Genomic DNA, 20,108 nt, shown 5'->3' with positions numbered 1-20,108 from the left:
TGTCAGAGTATATGCCATACAACACCAATGTAACTCAAGAATATTTGATTGGTTTAAAATGCATCAGCACAAACACAGAAGCACACACACACACTCGCACAAACACATTTCTATTGGTGGTGGTGGTGGACCAACCTTGATGGTTAGGAGAACTCCGATTGGCTGATTGCTGGAAGCTCGGACCAATGAGGTCAGCTTGTCTGTGATTGGAGGACAGGTCTATATTGTCCTGCTGTGGGAGAAAGAAGCAAGAAAAAAAATTAATATTTTGTCGCCCCACTGGGAACTTTGTTACAGGAGCCAAACATTTAACCCACAATGATTGTGGTACTAATACTGGTACTTTAGTGTGGGTATACCTCTATTACATACAGACATTCAAATGTCTACAAGACCATGTGAAACACCGGTCTTCAAATACCAAAAACAAACTCGTCACATACACACAGTACGATGCAGTGAAATTCTAATTCTGCATTTTTAGTATTAAGAAAAGTGGACAGCATCTAGCAACTTGGGGTTCAGTGTCTTGCTCAGGGACACTTGGACATGTGGCTGAATGAGCATGGGATTGAACCGCCAACCTTGTGATTATGGGGCGACCATTCTACCTCCAAGCCAAAAGCCACCCAAGCCACCCACAAAAAGGTAGTATCTTTTATCTAAAATTCAAAATGAGAGGTGGAAGCATTACATAAGGTTTTATTTTTATTTAATTTTATTATATATTATTTCCATTTGGAACTAACGCTACAATAACGTAAAAAATAAGAAAAACTTGAACTAAGATAACCTCTACTATTTCTTAACCTGACTCCGCCAGATGGATTGCTTCGCATTTGCTCGGCATATCCATCTGGGAACTTTCCGTTGGAGAACTTTTGGGAAGGGGTGGAAATACTGGTTAGCTGATTGGATGAACCATCTGTCTATCACCTATGTTGGTGATAGACGGGCCAAATCAACCAATCAGATCCACAAAGCGTATGAAAATACAACCACAAGCCCGCCCCTGCTGCTGCAGGCAAAGCATAGCTCGTTAGCTCAGCATGCAAGCAACATGTCGGTAAAGGATATTTGCCGTTTGTGTAACTAGAATTTAGGAATAAAAGTCACCATTTCAGGTTCCCGGACCATATTCCAAAAGAAGGATCCAAGAGAAAAAAAGCATTAGCAAGCGGCTAACAGAATTAGGGCTATACCGCTGTCTGAAAATACTGGTTAGCTGATTGGATAAACCATCTGTCTATCACCACCTAACCCACCTCAAAACCAACGCTGATTGGCCCGGTCGTTTGGTTAACGGCTCCAAATTTTCTCTATCTGAAGATGCCAGACTGATCTGCGAGTGGAAAACTGGAGCTCGCGAGATCAGGACGGTCTCACGAGGCTAACTATTTCTACCATTTAAAGAAAATGTTCTGGTTTTACCTTTTTCCATCATATTTCCAGTCACTGCAAACAAATCGCCACAAACATATTTGATTGAGGAGTGGGAACAGCACAAACTGGTACTTTCTCTGTACTTGCTTCTGACCCACAGCAGACCTCCTCTGATGATGTAATAAAGACGGTTGCTTGTTCTGCCTCGTTCACAGTAGTGACAGACAATTCAGGCAGAGCTGGATTCTTTTACACAGATGTTGTTCTACCTTATTTTCTATCACAGATTGCCTTGCCTTCTATCAGTTTGACTTATCTTTCTTGCCTGTGAGTTACACTGATTAAATGACAATGGTCCTGGTACCCATCATGTTATTCTTTAGACCCCCAGCCAGATGATTTTACTGTACAGTGTACGCATACGCAGCTGAAGCAATAAGGCAGAGTCACAGAAACATTATACACACCCGTGACCCTGACTTCACTCTACCACAAATACAAGCACACACACACACACACACACACACACACACACACACACACACAGTGTACCATTATCCATAATAATAAAACAAACATTAAGCATTGTAGATAACAGCTACAACATTGGATTTGGAAAGTTTTAGATGCATTTTAAATTAGATTTGTGTCTCCTTGCAACAGATTTAAAGATGTTCCTGAACGAGCCATTTTCAATGCAAAGCTCAAATTCTTCTTCTTCACTTCTTTTTTTACTTCTAATTTTTTTTCTTCAAACTTTTTTTAAATCCTTCAGCATCTGTAACATTAAAAGTAATTTTACTAACATCGAATGAGCAGTTCAAAGAGAATTGACTCACTGTGAGAATATAGCTTGAAGTAGAATTCCACTCTGATGACTCAATTTGGCTGAATAGTTTAGTAATGTACAATCCATGATTTGCCTGCAAAATGTTTAGCTTTAATGTTCAGTTAAGAAGTCATCACTGTTCCTCTCTGTTGTCTATACTGGTGCCTAAGTTCAGACTATACTGGATATAACTGGAGGTCCATCGGCAGCATATGGTTCTGTCCACCACCACCCTCCAACCCCTCTTCTATACCAACTAACCCAACCGCATCCAATCATTTCATTGCATTGTTCCAACTTTGTATTGTGTTGCGTTCTCGGCCGGATTGAAAAACTGATTTTGGAGCTTAATGGGACGAACCTGCTTTTGAAATAAAAAAAAAATAGTAAAATAACCACCGCGTCACACCATTTGTTCCCATGACATAGCTAGCCCCGTCATCAAAACCCACCGTCTGGGAGTCCAGTTACCAGACTGTGACTGATCCCTACCCAGTCACCCAAACAGCACTGGGACGCTGTTTGGTTGGTGGGATGGTACAACGTTAGTGTGTGTGTGTGTGTATGTGAGAGAGCGTATTCAGGACAGGATGGTCATGGTTCAGCTCCACTGAGCAAAAACGTGGAGACTCTTTCACACCATATACTGGTCTTGAATACTATTCTGCATGGCTGTCTGGGAGTAAATGAGTTCTCACACACACACACACACACACACACACACACACACACACACACACACACACACACACACACACACACACACACACACACACACACACACACAATAAAGGACTAAAGGATCTTTAAAGCACACCTTGATCTCTTTTGTGGACTTTACCAAAAAAAAATCTAAAACCCAGACAGCCTCTGATGCCTCTATTGACACTTGAATGTTAACTTGGGGATTTAATCCTATAAATACTGATCATTTAGCATAATTCTCAGTCATTCTATTGCCCAACTCTACATTTGGATCTAGGTTTATTGAAGCCTATAAGGTTGAGACAACAAAGAGGGGAGAAAAAAAATAAGAAAATAATTTTTTTTTCTTTTTTTGTCTGCTGAAGAAAAGATGGTCTCTGCCTTTTATCCTTGTTCTTGCATTTTCTCACTCTGCTCTCACAGTAATTATTTTACACACAGACACACACACACACACGCACACGCACATGTTGCTTAAGTTCTTAGAGAGGGGTCAAAACAGGACTGAGGGTAGGCCAAGTTTTAACAAGTAGCACAAGGACCCTTTGATATTAATGAAGTTGAAAGGAACTCCAAATAAGAGTCAAGGGGCCGAGGGTTCAGCTTTTTAAAAGGGGTCAGTGGAGGGCTAGAGACAAGGTTAAGGCACTGAAAGCAGGACCGACACAAAGATCTGGAGATTGGGCCTCAAACAAAAAGGAAAAGACTGAGACACATGTCAAAGCTACGCCTTTAGAAGAGGTCAGATTGAGGTTAAATGTTATGCCTGGGGATTGAATATGAATCAATACTTGGTTTACAGAGGCCTTTGGTTAAGAAAGAGCTGAGAATGGACTTGATCCATAAGAACATTTCAAGTTTGACAGTATAAGATTTCCATTACGGTTCGATTTACCAAGAACCTAATATGCTCAGAAAGCTTTAGAGATGTGGAAATCTTACTCAAGGGTCCAAGACTTGCTTCTGGCAAACCATTCTTGCTGACAGATATAGAGCTAACTGTAGAGACAGTCCTGTTACTAAATGCATGAACACTAGACAGCAGGTGGAAATCCAGTCTTACATAATGAACCAAAATGAGATCAGGAGGCCACATGAATGTCTGCTCTAGTCCTAGCCTTTATTATGTTATTTACCCAGACAATTTGACAGGTCCATCGGAGTTCAGCAGAACTAGGAAAGTTTTCTAAGATACATCTGCATCTATAAGTAGCCCTACTTGCTGAAGTAATCACTGGCTACTTTTGACATACAGTACATTGTTATTTTATCATAAATATATCAAGCCTGAAAAACGCACACAAAAAGAAAGCAGAAAAATTACAATATTTATGAAAACTATCCAAAACTAATACTGTACTAAATTCTGAATGAGGTGAGAACAAATATAACAATAACATAAAAACATGTATCTAAACATCCCTTGATTAGACAACTGTGGAATATAATTCTGAGCCTGGTTATCCTGCCTGCCCTGCTGCAAGAAATTCAGACATATTTCTGCTTATAAACGCAGGGATAGGTACCTAATGCATGCTGGAATTATATCCAGCCAGTTCATGTCTCTGAACTAGAAAAACTTGGTATGGTGAATGAAGGAACACTTGTACATTTGATTTAACTAAATGTAGGTTACTGAAAGTGATGACTGATTGAGGCAAAGCTGCAAAGTTAACTTAGTCACTATAGCCTCAATACCACGTTCACATTGACACATAATTTCTGTCAAACGATCCTCTTCTTACAAATGCAATGAACTATTCACACTGAAAAGCTCAAGAAAAACAAATGCAATCTGCATGATTTCAAGGAATATTGGTAGGTTATGGGAAACACCACACAATCGTGTTAATGTTTAGTCCCAAATAACACAATATGGCTATCTCAGGCCCCTCAGGGAAAAACATGTGCTGGACTCTGCTTGTTTATCCAATGATCCAGCTTAGATTTGGGGAAGCTTAATACACTAGAGGGCAAACAGAACTATTATACATGACAATATTATTTTTTGGCATCCAGAGAGTTTTACTATACATGAGGGTCCAGGTTTGTTTTACATTTATCTAACCTTATAATACGTATTATTGGTACTGTAGTTTCTGGATTAAGGGTCCTTTAATAAGCTATCATCCTGCCACTAACAATAATTTTTTACCACATCAAACTTGCCTTGCTTTGCACATACCATCATTTATTCACTAGTCACAATCATACAACAGAAACAAGATTGAAGTGGTGATATAATCTCTTGAGTTTAGTATGAATGCTATCTTCACTCAAATCTGTTTTGGATTGTCGGTGCAGTTTTATCAAGGAAAATCTTCCTTAACACTGGAATTTCACAGTGAAGGGGTTTCTCATTCAGCAAGTCAAGCAGCAATCAAGGTACATCTGTTATAGCTGAATGCTTTGCAAACAGCCGAGTTTGTAAACTAGAGTGTGTACATTAAGGTCTGTATACTGTAGCTCCAGTAGCACCCATCCAAATCGTTCAAAGAACTAAATTATTCTTCACTCCATTTAGATTTAAAGCTTTTAAAGCAGCCTCCAATAATGGAATAGTCCTTGTCTGCCAAAAAAAACCCAGTTGATTTCAATTAAAATCATCTAAATTACAAGACAAAATGTTGAGGGCTTGGTGTGTTTGAGAAAAGGGAACTACTGCAGTGTGAATGCAATACGCAAATATGGTACACAGAGAAGATTAGCCTACACAAATTTACATTGCTCTATTTTTGGACACTATATCAAAGGGGGGTTAACCTCAGCCTAAACTCAAGACCTATTCCCTGTAGTTTTATTTTTGTTGGGTTAGTTCCTTAAACTGTTCTGTTATTAATGTATGCCTCATTAAAAAATATGCTTTGCTAACAAAATATGTGGATTCATCTTTGCAGCTGAAGCAATAAGGCAGAATGACAGAAACAATATACACACTCGTGACCCTAACTTCACTCTACTACAAATACAAGCATGTAAGCGTGCATGCACGCACCCACACACACCCACACACCCACACACACACACACACACACACACACACACACACACACACACACACACACACACACACACACACACACACACACACACACACACACACACACACACACACACACACACACACACACACACACACACACACACACACACACACACACACACACACACACACACACACACACATCCAGTCTAAAATCTTTAATTTCTGTCTCTCTAAGCTGTGGAGATCTGGCTGGCTCTCATGCCTCTGGGGTCAAAGGTCATAGGGAATGCCATGGTTCAGATGACCAGCAGACAATAGACTAGCTTCTGATCAGGCTAATAGTGCTACTGCCCTAATAAATATGTTTGGAAGCCCTTTGCTCTAAAACCTAAAACATGATGTCCAAAAGGTCCAAGTCTGCCCTTCCTCACTTCAAGTTGATGTTTAGGTCTTAATTTAATTTAGGTCTTAACATCAAATTCGTCTCTTTCTAATCCAAACACTCACGTACACTAATCCAGCCAGTAAAAATTTAACATAACAAATTAAGATTAGGATTAAAAGACAAAAAGTGCCTGCAGCTCCTTTAGTGAGTATATATGCATCCTCATACAGTAGTTTAAATGTGATTTGCTTTTGTTTTGTTTGGCTATGCTGTGATTTACTCAATACTGTAAACCCACAACTGATTATTATGATTACCTTGTCATTATATTTGAGTGAGGTAAGTTTCGTGTAACTTTTTGGCATACCAATCAGGTGAACTACAATCAATCACCCCAAACAGAAATATAGCACTGTTGGCAAGGTGAAAATTAATTTTTATGTTTTTAGGAAAACTTTTCCTTTTCATGTATGTGATTGATTTTTTTTTCATTACTCATTTTTCATTCAGATTCAATGAGGTTGCTGTTGAAAGCTTGGATCTACTCCAGGAACATGATATATGATTTCCACTGAACAAGGAAACACACTAAAAACACTCAGTACAAAAGGTTCTAGTGTGTGTGTGTGTGTGTGTGTGTGTGTGTGTGTGTGTGTGTGTGTGTGTGTGTGTGTGTGTGTGTGTGTGTGTGTGTGTGTGTGTGTGTGTGTGTGCGTGAGTAGGCCGACCATACAATCATAATTTAAAAGAGCAGCTGTTACCTGGGGGAGCATCAGCCAAAAGATGCTATTGTGCCTCTGTTGGACCAACACTCTGAAACAGTCTGTCCCCCCTGCAGCTCTTTGTGAATTCAATGTGTTCACAGTGGTGGAATGGTATGACCATATCACTGCCATTCACCGACTCTCTTTAGTCTGGACTGGACTGGACTAAACAGGACAAACTATAACCAAAGAGCATATTTTATCTCCCTCTCCAGTGTATACTAACTAACTGACCAAATATACTATTAAGAGCATCTAAAGCGCTAATCAAGAGAGGCTGGGAAAGGCAGAACTGTTGGCAAGGACCGCAATGACCACAATCCACACCCTCGCTATTTATTAGAATTCTTGGAAACAATCTACAGTACCTCGAGGACTTCTTGGATGGTTTATTATTAGTTTCCCATGTTAAATACATAAATAATAAGGTGCCTGGTTTGTACTTGATCAGAGTTCAAATGTCATAGTCTCATCCAGCTAACAAATTACCAGAAGTCTAATCTACAAATGACGTTAGCCATGCCCTGTGGATAAACAAGTGCAACGTTGGACGCTGTGACAGGATGGAATTTAATTTCATACGGACACTGGCACATTTCTACTTTAGAAATGTCCAAATTTCTATTAAATAAAGTTATTTTGGGTTCAATATCTTAAACAGACATCCGGTGAGTCCAACTCTGGAGAGCTACTCATACAGACATCCCAGTCTGGTTTTGCACATAAGTCTTGGTTGTTTCATTTCTGGTCCAAAATGGCAACATTTCATCTCTACAAATACAGTTGAACTGTTAATGTAGCATAGAAAGTCATCTCAAACATTTAACTTACTGAAGGAAAGCTTACATAGGAATTGCCATTTACCTGATAATTAGGATGATGCAGGAAATAGTCCGGACATCCGGCCACAGCCATGTTGTGTGTTTCTCAGCTCTTTTGCACAATTGGCTTGGTTGGATCAGTTTCAGACAAGCTGAACAGAGCAGAACCTGCAGAGGAAGAAGAGCAGACAAATGAAGGTTAGTGGAAAACTACAAAGGAGGAAAGGGGAGGGTGAGAAGGTCCAAGAGAGGAAGGATGAAGGAAGGAGAGTAAGATGAAGTCTAAGTTCTGAGAAGACAGATATAGCACAGAGCACTTCTTAACCCACATAGACCCACAGTAAACAACATCAACAAGCAACAAGGGAGGAACAGTGGTTGGTTATAAATTGTGAAGAGTAAACAAAATAATCAAATCTTATTCAAAATCGACTTTAGTACCCTTTATGTAATTATGATTTGATTATTTTGTAAATGGACCAAAAGAAAATTGACTTCTTGGTCACTAGATTTGCACCAGCCAAATATAGGGTAAAGTGCATGAATTGGAGCCAAGATAAACCACAATGGCTTATATGTGGACGATAAAAGAGCTGATTTAACTTTGCACTACCATTGAAGCACAGTCGTAGAGTAAATAGAGGTTTGCTGAAAAGAAGTGCACCTTGTGCAAGTCTATTATGGAGCCTGAAGACTCCCTGTGAATCTTGACATCTTCCATTTTCTAAATAGTTTTGACCTCTGCCCGACTCTGACCCAAACGTCAATCTCAGCGTACTTTGATGCCGTGGGGTTTGTAAATGAACACAGATGTGATAAAAGTTGTCCCTCCGGGGACTTTAAAGGTGTTCTTCTGCTCTATGAGGCCTCCCTTCCAGCCAGCATTGGGTCAAAATAAACCACAATATGAACAATATGGGCTTTAGTCTATTTGAACTTCTTAAAGTGGGTATCCCATTAACCTCTTGGCACTGCTGCCACTGACTAAACACCTGTAAACACTGACCCAAAAATACCCTACAGGCACTTCTCCAGATCTTAAGTTAGACCCTGGGTTATATTTGGTGTCGAGCAGCTCGGGCTCACAACTATGATGGTCTTTTATGCAGCAGTTCATGACCCCATGTTGGTATTTTAAAAATATGGCCTGCCATTTTACAGACAGCTTATATTATCTCTTGTTTGCATTAGCGGTTGTGAGTGCGCCGAGTGTGTATGTGTGTGTGGATTTCTGCCTGTAGATGTGTTTCTGTATACTGTATGTGGCCATGTGTGTGTGTGTGTGTTTATGTAGATGTTTTCATATGTTGCACGTGTGGCTGTGCGCGGGTGTGTGTGAGTGTGTAAAGGCTCTATTTTTAGGAGATTTCAGATCTTTGAGATGCTCTACTTGTGTTTACAGAGTTGTGTATGTTGCAGTCTCCGACAGACCAGCAGTTTTTAATCTATACCAAGATGTACATAGGTATGTTATCCTGACAATTGTGTCAGCTGATGAGATACATAAACTGTCACTCAGAACTCTGAGAAAACCTTTCAATTTTTTTAGAAGAACTAAACATTGAAGTTTTTTTTAAACCTCCAAAATTGGGCTTGCAAATAATGACCAAACCATGAATGCATTCTAAACAAAGAGCTTGGCACCACGATCACTGGGTACACTGAAAGGGCTTGCTTGTAATGTGTGTGTGTGTGTGTGTGTGTGTTTTATTGTGTCAGGCCATGTGTGTGGCCTGGCCTGCTGGCATGCAAGGACAGCTCGTCATTTACAAATTATTTACAGACACACAGTTTACAACAAAAACAAAACAAATTAACATCAGCCTAAACTCTCTGAGCAACCCCTCATTAGGCGCCACACACTGGCTGACTAGCTGTGGCTGAACTGTATGTTTATTATATTTCAAGAGTCAGGAGGTTGTGCAAGAGGGTCAGCGGCAGACTTCAACTAACTACATTAGAAGCTAAACGAAATGTTTGTGCCTGACAGAAGCTTAAATCCTTATCAAAACCGCCACTTTCATTTTATGAGGGTTAGATAATAAACATTAAATTCCACTGAATTAAAAAGGTATGGTCTTACAACATAGCTGTTGTTAAATTCGGCTTCATCTGTGCGTGATTAAACGTGGGAAAAAGCTCAGGCGTTCCACGTAGCATTAAAATACCTTGCAACCCAAGTTTCAAAGTGCTCATACGTGCCACAGTGACTCTCAGTGACTGATATATTGACCAAACACACACACACCTATGCTTAATTGCTCCCTGACACAATCAAAGCCATTCCAGTGCAGGGATTAGACCCTTTGAGAACCCTTTGATTCGATTCCTTCCACTTGAACAGTGTACTGAAAGCTAACCATCTCTGACCTGGACAGTGCAATTATCCGGACAGTGTCGCAGCACTAGAAAGGGGGGGACTTTGGGGTTTGGCAGCTGTACCCTGCGGTGAGGTGACTGCATCTGGATTGTAAAAGTGAAGTGATTTATGCTCAAACTTGCATGAGGGAGAATGTTTAGCTGGTAGACTTCAAACGCAAGGGCCCGTAATAATGATAAATCATGATAAATCCTTTCCAGCACTATCCTGGGTGAGACTTCACAGCAAATACGCGACACTCTACTGAAGGTGAAAACCATGTATATAAGAATATTGAGGAGGCGACGCCTCATGCTATTGAATCGATCTGAATCGAATTTGAACCAGTGAAGATTCACACCTATTAAGACAGCTTTTAGCGGTTTCAGCTCGTGATGATTAGGGGTGCGAATCACACATATTATCACAATACAATATTATATCAATTCTTTGGACAGCGATACAATATTTACTAACCTCACAAAGTCTGCCGATTCGATTCAATTCAGGGGCCTGCGACCAATACGAGACGATACATAAGCCCATTTAAGACAATCAGTTACATTTATATATATATATATATATATATATATATATATATATATACAAAAAGCAACTAAAATATGATTTGACAGTTTCATTACTAAGCTCTTCCAGACATTTAAATTAATATCCAACTACTCTTTTTTTTAAGAAAAGAATAAATATAAAGTGAGCATTTAGAAATAAAGGCGCATCTTAAAGCTACAGTGTGTAGTTTCTGTCTCCCCCATGAGGAATTCTAAGTTATGACAACAAAACTGTCAGCGTGTCCACATGATACAAGCCTTCCGTGACCGCGAACCGCTCCTCCCTCCTCCCTTAATTTAACGGACGTTCATTAATATCAAAAAGTTACGCACTAAAGCTTTAAAGATGGCGATATATATCAATATTTTCATTTTATATTTTATTTTACTTTTTATTTAGTTTATTTAGTATCTTTTATTGTCCATATTATTCATGTGGATTGGTTTGTTATTTGTTATTTTAACAACCTGTTATGATGTATGTGCATGTTGTGTGTGATGTCTATCATGTGATTGCAGTAGACTTAAAAAAAAAAAAAAAAATAATACATTTTTGAAATTCTATGAATCGATTTTGAATCGGTAGAGCTTGAATCGCGATTCAAATACAAATAGAATAGAAATTTTTTGCACTCCCCTAGTGCTTATATAATGCTTACATCTCAAGGGTCCAGCTTTAACATCCCAAAGTGATAAGACCTGCAGAGAAGCCAAAGGCCAGGCCTGGGATCAGCAGAACCCTGGGCGATTTAAAGTAAAGCCTAATTGAAAGAGAAGAAACCTTTCCTTGAACAGTTTGCCTCTTTTACATGGTGGGGGATCAGTGGCTGACCAACTCACCAGACCAGACCAAAGATGGATATCGCATGGACTTTAGAGACCGCAGGACTGTGCCTCTGTTTGTGAGCAATACCATGAGGGTAAACCCACATTCAAATCCAAATCCATAGATGGAACTGATACATAATGGGATAAGGGATTGCAACGCAAAAACAAACTTTCAGACACACTTTTGCAAGAAAATGTTTCTTTGCAAATAATAAATATACATTTAGAAGCATGTATATCAACTCTCATTATGGTTTTAAATAGTCATTACTTATTTAGGTCACAACTTCCTCCCATATTAAATAACAGGTTATTAGGTGTTCCCCTTCCTGAAAACTTTCCAAAAGAGTCCCATAAAAATGGAACATGGAAAAGTTAAACTTTTAACCTCACATACTGTATGTAGGCCAAACCTGAAATAAACAAGTGCCTTATGAGCTGCACTGCCAAACATGAGTTGTAAACTAAGGAGTCGGTTTGATTATTTATTTATTTTTAAACCTGTCTGCTTGCCTGCTGGTCTGGTTTGTCTGTCTTAACTGTCAACCTGTCTGTCTGTTCGGTTTGTATTTCTGCCCCCCTTCCTGCTTTGCTTTTTGTCAGTCAGTCAGTCTGTCTGTCTGTTGCCGGTGTCTCTCTCTTTACCTCTCGGTTTACTTGTCTGTGGCTTATGTATTAAAGTATCACGTTTAAATTCATGATAGCCATTTTGCTGTTGCCAAAGCTATTACTGAACCAAGACAGAGTATTTCTTTGAAAAATAGAAACGCTGTGCAGTTACAGTGTCTGTATTGTGTAACTTGATGTAACAGAAGTGTTTGAATTCAACCAAACAGAGCTTCAAATATACTGTACAGCATGCTATGCCACTGTAGTAACTGTACTGTAATGCATGCAGGGTGAGATTTGCAGGTGCATGAACCTACCACTAATGTGGACTTACTGATATGGATACTGGTGTTGTGTGTCTCCAGTCTGGGCCTTTTGGCAAAAATAGCACAAGTCAGAGTGGCAATCGATAAGATGAGGACATAGGCATATATACACTTTTGCTTCAGCCTAATCCTTTCAATTACTATTTACCGTTTGACTTTACACTGTGATATGTATATAATTATTGTTTTTATGATAACTGAATAAATTACTACTAATAGTGGAAAAAGATGAGGCAGGAGGGGGGGAAGATTTCTACAGTGCTCAATTGCGGCATCTGTACAGCTCAACTGTGCAGCTGTGTCAACTAATTTCCCCTGTGTATGTAATTGTAAAACGTGTTCATCCCAGTCAACTTGACTTCAGCTGATTGGACTGGACACAACTTAACACGGGGCTGTTCAGCTCTGCTCAGTCATCTTTGGAATGCAGAGAGCACATTCTTTCCATATAGGGCAGTCGGTGAAAAAAAAATGTTTGCAATATAGTGAACCAGTGGGCCAGCAAGGATGGTGTTAAATGAAAAGTGAGGACCATATGGCAGAATATGTGAGACTGTGTGTGTGTGCATAGTACATAACACAAACACAACACACAATGATTGTAAGTAACTACGTAGGACTCATAAGGTCAAAAGGGCACTTTTTATGCTTCTAGGGATCAGGTCGTGTCAGGAAACAGAGGGCGTTTCTCAATACCTAGAATGCAAAGAACGGACTCGTGTTCTTGGGGAGAACGTTCTTGCTGGTTGTTCTTGGAAGAATAAACTCGCAAGTTCACATGCACAGAAAACGCTGTTAACAGTTTGAGACGATGCGTTCTTCCTGTTATTGCTCAACACCCCCAGCACAGAGGCTACCTGCAAGGCTCCAAAATAATTCAATTCAATTTTATTTATAGTATCAAATCATAACAAAAGTTATCTCGAGAAACTTTACAGATAGAGTAGGTCTAGACCACACTCTATAAATTCCAAAAATACCAGCTAGATATAAAAACCACAACAATATAACCATTTTGTATTAAAACAATCTCCAGACAAGAAAACCTCATAATGCTACAACTATTGCAATAATATTGAAAAATAAAACTAATTGAGCTTTAATTTTATTGTTTATGGTTTAGCATAAACACCCTTTACTTATTCAAAAGAGTGGAACACGATCCCTACTATTATTAGTGTATAAGTTTAAGTCAGTTTAAATAAAAAAAAAAAGAAATAGGCATATGCACTGGTGTGTCCTATGTGTTCCTATTAATATTATGTGGAATTATCATTTCTATATTATTGTAGTGCACTGTATATGCCCAGGGAGATGGAAATTAGAAATTCAAATTATAAAGTTTGGTGTCTCCCCTTTAGTCTACATAACATGTCATAGCATGTTACCACTTTATGTACAACTGTTCATTTATCATAGAGACTGAAACTCAACTTCTAATAAATCAGAAAACAAATACACCAAAAATATGAACTAAATACAAAATATAATGTAGGCTATAGCCTATGGCATAATTTAAACAAGTCTCCCCAAAAGAAACGGGTAAATCTCATAGACTAATAATATACAGTCTATGGTATATCTCTCCTCTGCCTGCTGCGCTCTGTGTGTGTGTGTGTGTGTGTGTGTGCGTGTATGTGTTTGCTTGTTGAGTTTAACTCCAAAAAGACAGTTAACACAGGTTCCCGTTAATCTTATGATGGACATGTGTTGTGATATTTAAACAAACGATCCGTCAACGGCGAAATAAAAGCCTCTTATTTACGGAACCGGTCCGGGGTCCTACAGCGGGGTCTCCAAGTGTGACTGTCCGAGCGCCGAGCTAGTGGCCCCGGCAGGCGCAAGCTGGCGGCCGCGTCAATTTATGGAGCTCCGAAAACTCCAAAATCTTTGGAGCAAATTGTAAATTCGGCAAAGATTTTCGCAAGACTGCCTATATTCGAAATCTAAACCTTTCATTTCTCGCCTAAAATGTTCTCAGAAGTGAATTTAGTAATGAATAAGATGGAGAAAATTGTTAAAATTGTCCCATTTTTGGGCTGTCTATGTACTGGAAATCCAACCATCATTGAATGCCGAAATGAATGTTGGGATAAAGGTGCTACGAAGTTCATACAAGTTACCAACCGATGTATCCTCGGTAAATGGGCGTGTCAAGAATACATCCGGGAATTTTAACTGTTCGTGGCGAAATGGGAACTTGTGTATTGGGACAGTACTTTGGCAACACGAGATGACGTTTCACAGGGACACAAGAACACAAGTCAATAGAAGAACGTATATTGGGAAACGGCCAGCGTGTTATATCTCCTTCAGCCTGGGGTAGAGGTCTGCACAGGTAAGTTTTTTTTTTTTTCTATCTGACACCCAACTGCAGGATTTGCAACCATTATGGGCGCCCCTACAGATGCACCAACCAACCAGCTTCTGTAGGGAGTCTGATCAATCCCTGATCACTTGTGTTCCATTAGAATACTGCTCCATTTCACACGTTCATAAAAGTATATAAAAAGGAAAAGTCATTAGAAGCAGGGCTCCAGACTCCGACCAAATGGTCGCATTTTGCGACCAAAATTTGAGTGTGCGTGACTGAATTTTACATCCAGTCGCACATGTGCGACCAGTAAATTTGCCCCTTTTTTTACACGTTAAATGCTGAAATTTCGGTACCTGACAGCGCGTAAGCGCAAGCTTATCTGTCCTCTCTGAAAATTGACAGAGAGCAGAGCTCTGACACAAACGCACACACGCAGTTGATGTTACACTTCCTCAGAGACGAGCAGGCACAACAGTGGTTTCTATGCCCTGGTGTCTGTCTGACAGGCTGAGGTTGTAAGGCCAGGCAACTTTATTTCTACAGCACCTTTCAGCTACAAGGCAGTTCAAATAGCTTTACATAAAACATTAAACAGCAATTAAAAACGGTCATGATGAAAATAAAACAGTGTAATATACAAATACAATAATAAAAAAATTATATATATTTCTTTACTGACATGACAGCGATGGGTCTGTCAGTTTACCTTCTATGTTGCATCTTCAAAAGTGACACTGAATTTGAAACAGTACATTGTAATTTATGCATCTATTATCAAAGTATGTATTAGTAATACAGTGGAAACTAGTAGAAATGTGAATATTTGGTTAGCATGTTAATTTACGGTGTGTGCCCCTAAAATTTTCAGTTGGAGGCCACTGTGCTCCTAGTGAAAAAAGTTAGTCTGGAGCCCTGAGAAAATTAACAGCTTTAGCTTGAGGCACGTTGAAGGAAAACTGGATAGAAGATTATGGGTCGTGTTTCATTTCAATGATAGTTACTGTAATTTCCTTGATGCACATGATTTCCTGAAAGTTTAAAAAAATATTTCACTGGAAGTCGGTGCATTTACATACAAGGTTAAGCCTAATAATAAACAGGCTCTCATATTTTCATATATGAAATTCCATCCAGTGAAAACAATGCTGACTACACAAGAATGAAAATGTGCCACGCCTGGCGAATTTGGGTTGGGACCCAGATGATCTGTGGAATCCCACTGCAACCTCGGGGTGTCACTGAGACAGATGGACAGTACAGCTGGAACAAGCTCGACATCAGTGTAAAGTATGTGTGTACACAAGTGTGTACGGTGTGTGTCTTAAACTATGATATCCAGTAGATCTAAACTTACTATTTCGGTTTGTCATAATTCCTTTAATAGTTTCTCAACCAAACAAAAGAAGGTTACCTCTTCTATTGATAAATGTCTCAACTCAAGGAGGTTACCTACATTTTTCAGTGGTCAAACAGGTGAGAAAAGTAGTGATTAAGAGAACATGTATTTAAAGCTGCTTTAATCAATATTTTTATTGTAACAATTACCGCTAAAGGTTCCTGTTGCTGGAAGCCTCCCATCCCCCTGATCCCCACTGTTAACCCATGCTGCACTGTAACACAACAGCTACCTCCCTCTCTTCCAAACCCTTGCCCAGCCCCAGCCCCCCTAATCGACCCCTACCCTCATCCTGCACCGCTCCAATCCAGAACATAAACAGCGTCTTAATTCAAGAAATGGCACAGATCCAACTCGGTGTCTGGGGACTTGACTGTAACCCCACCCCTGGAGAGGGGAGGTCAATTACTCTACTGTATGTTAAACTAGCCAGACGCCTTCATTAAGAATATTTAGCCTGACGCTGCGAGTTATCAAAACTTCCTATGGCGAGGCGACCTATAGAAATGTGATGTATGTGAGACAGGGAGTGGTCTGGGTGGAACGATAAGTTGCCTGCTTGACTGTATTGTGTTGCTGTGGGCTGGAGATTCCCCCTCTTATTCCCACCACAACGTTTCTCGGTAGGCAGGTATGTGTATGCGTGTAACTGACAAATCATCTTAAATTCAAACATAAAAATAGCCATGTCATTTTCATTTTATTTTGACTGATATTGCGATATGATTGACAATATTGGAGGGAATGATAATTTGTGTATCATTATTCTCATTTGCATTAAAACAAAAAATGTAAAAATTAAAATGACTATAGTGTGATTTTTGCGAGGATCTGTACCAAACAAAGATTTTTTCTGTAGTCTGTTTAGAATGCTTAGGATGCAACGTCTCTGCAACACAATACTTAATTCAGAATGGTTTGACACATACAGTATTTTGCCTTCAACAAATATTCCGCCGCCCCTGCGATTTGGAAATTGCACTAGTCCATATTGCGATTGCGATAAAATCACCATAAATTGTGCAGCCTTTGATTACACCAAAGAAAAACTGGACAGAATACGGTCTTCATACTATCCTCAACTATAGATCACTAAATAAAGATTCTCAAACCATTAGAATTTATTGTAGGCAGGAGCTGCATGGTATTACACTACCAAAAACAGCACTGGCCACTAATCAAAACTTTTGGTACTCCAAGTAACTCTAAAATGAAAATTCAAAAATAATTCCAATTACGAATTTTAAAGCTTCTCAAATTAGGCTGTCAGAGTATGAGTGTGTGTGGTTGTGTGTGTGGGCTGGCTGTTGTTTCTGCAGCAATGAAACACAGAGACGGCAGAGAGAGTTGAACAGAGCATCTCTGTCTTCTGTTTTAGTCAGCAGATTAGATGGTAGTCACTCCTCGCTGGATGTGCTTGTTGCACATGTTGATTAGTCATTAATTGGCAGCTTTCATTATTTGAGAGCAGCAGCGTAAAGTGGGGCTATAAGAGAGGGCCTGATGTCATGCCGGGGGAGGCTGAATAGCACCAGTCTATGAGAGAAAGGCCTTTTGGAAACGTGGACAGTGCCTAATTGGATGAATAGTTCATTGGGCTGCTTGGGAGAACTGGTCTTATGCAATGCTAAAGATGAATGGATGGAGCTTGGGAGCAATTGTGCTTGTGCACAAGTTGGCTGTAATGGTGGCCCCAGAGGTCTGTGATAGATGGATTCGCCTTCTCATGAAGCCATATTTACAACACCAGTTGGTAGCACATAACCTCTTTGACTGACTGATGCTATAAAATACACAAACCTGTTGCATTAGACCTCCATCATTATCATCTACATCAAAAGGAAACATCAAACTCAAATAAAACGGACCTTTTAGGTGAAACATTTAACTGGTATCAGAGGAGTTGGAGTTGGAGCTGGAGTTCTATGTAAGCCCTTAAGGGGACAGGGAAACAGGATTTATTTTACTTACTCACTCTTTGGAATGCTAACATACTTGGCTGGCTGAAAAAAAATTATATTAAGAAGGACTTAACAAAAGTCTTATTTCTAAGTACCAAAGTACAGAACTCTAATCCCTGATTGCTTCTAAATCTGGGTATAATACTAGAAAACCAGAGGGCAGAAAATGCAATTATGTATAAGAAAATACATGCATACATGGTCAGAAGTGCTATATTCAGAGCGTGAGAGGGAATCAGAATGAGGTTTAGGACAGTGCTATTATTCAAGAACAGAAAAATGCCTGTATTGTTCTAAAGTTTCACACTGGGAATTATTTCTGGGGGGAGAAAAAAAAAGCCCTTTTTTGTTTGTAATCGTATGGTACATGTACCAAAGCCAACTAACCATGGTTTGTTTTGATTTGGCATTGCAGATTCCAGCTGGTACGGTGAGACCCAGATCAACAGAGGGAGACAGACAGAGATATAGACAGTGAAACTAGGAGAGAGAGGCGTGCTAAAGAAAGACGGGGCAGAAAATGGGGTAGACAGAGGGACAAAGAGACAAAGATAAACTGAGAGACGACAGACATGTAGAGATAAAAGCGAGAGAACAAAAATGCAAAAATGGTGTACATACAGTATATGTGTTAGAGAGATCATTTTGTCTGGAACATCACCCTGCATCCCCACCACATTACCTGTACCCACCCGAGCATGTGGTCCCTCAGGCGTTCAGTTACCAATAGAATAAAGGCAACATCATTCTTGCCCCTCACGCTGGCTTGGGTTTCAGCCACATCTGGACCAAAACCAGACAGTGAGAAACCCAATCAACTGTGCACTTTGGTGGTTAGACAAGTAAGCATTGCGTCGCCTTCGGTCACAAGTGGAAAGCGCAGAGAATCAGGTCTGTATAGGTCCATATTTACAGTACGAAGGTGGAGGGGAAGAATAATACCACAAAGTTTTTCCTCTGGCAAGGGTTTAGGTTCTTAGAAATTACTCCTTACAAAGCAGAACATGATTACTCATGGGAGTGGGAACTAAAAAAAAGAAAATCTTATGTATTGTGATTTTTTTTTGCGATTATTTTTTAAAATAGATTCATTTTACCAATGATTCACCTAGATGTTTTCTGTTTATGCGGTACAGCTGAATCCGACTACATCATATCCATTTCCAGTAAAACAGACAGAAAGCAGAAAATACACGTTATGTACTTCTTTACAAATGAAATAAATACAAAAGTGTATAGCATGCTTTAAGCCCAAGTATGTGGTAACCCAAACATTTTAACAGAAGAGTAATTTCTAGAAACGATAACTTAAACTTAACCTTTAACAAAAAAGCTAATCGCAGTCTCCAACATTGCTGGGTTACTTTTTGACCACTGACAGCCTAGCTGAGCATGTTGGAACAGATGAAGTTGCTCTGCTTTTAGATCCAGGCAGAGTCAGTCGACTGACATGAACTGTGCTGTGGTCCCCCAGCAGGCTTGGGCTAATGGTGTCATGACACCAGGGAGGGTGTATTAACAGTGTATAAGCCTAGACTAACCAGTGCTGAATGACTGCTGGCTGACGCAAGACCCAGTGGAATGCTGCCTGCAGTACGACCACAAGCTCTTATACCACCAATACCAGCTAATAGGATATCTCTGCAACTTTTCCCCATGGATGGCAGCTGAAAACTATATGCATACAAGCAAGCATCCAACCTTTTGTGCATTTGTACATCAAGAAAAGTGCTTACACTTAAAATGAGGCTCAGGTTTTGGTTATGCAACGAATCTCTGGGTTGATCACTGCCAAGCACACAGTATTTCAATCAAAAGCCAATGAAGTATGAGCAGCAGCAGAACCAAATGCATTTTAGATTTTTAAAGA

At 39.7% G+C, this 20,108-nt stretch overlaps 1 protein-coding gene across 3 annotated transcripts in view; it reads right to left on the bottom strand.

The window, feature by feature from the left end:
• Positions 1-20,108, bottom strand: part of grb10b (growth factor receptor-bound protein 10b) — a 70,265-nt gene that overhangs the window by 46,624 nt on the left and 3,533 nt on the right. For 2 of the 3 annotated variants that reach the window (XM_028580161.1, XM_028580159.1), the window contains exons 2-3: positions 7,917-8,041; positions 136-232 (exon numbers count right to left, since the gene is read on the bottom strand). In XM_028580161.1, coding sequence (XP_028435962.1) covers positions 136-232; positions 7,917-7,967 — 148 coding nt within the window. In that variant the 5' untranslated portion in view covers positions 7,968-8,041. The remainder of the gene's footprint in view (positions 1-135; positions 233-7,916; positions 8,042-20,108) is intronic. The other variant, XM_028580160.1, reaches the window with a different exon arrangement.

Source organism: Perca flavescens, chromosome 6 (genome assembly GCF_004354835.1).
Source record: "Perca flavescens isolate YP-PL-M2 chromosome 6, PFLA_1.0, whole genome shotgun sequence".
NCBI lineage: Eukaryota > Metazoa > Chordata > Actinopteri > Perciformes > Percidae > Perca > Perca flavescens.
This window is presented reverse-complemented; position numbering and strand designations above follow the sequence as displayed.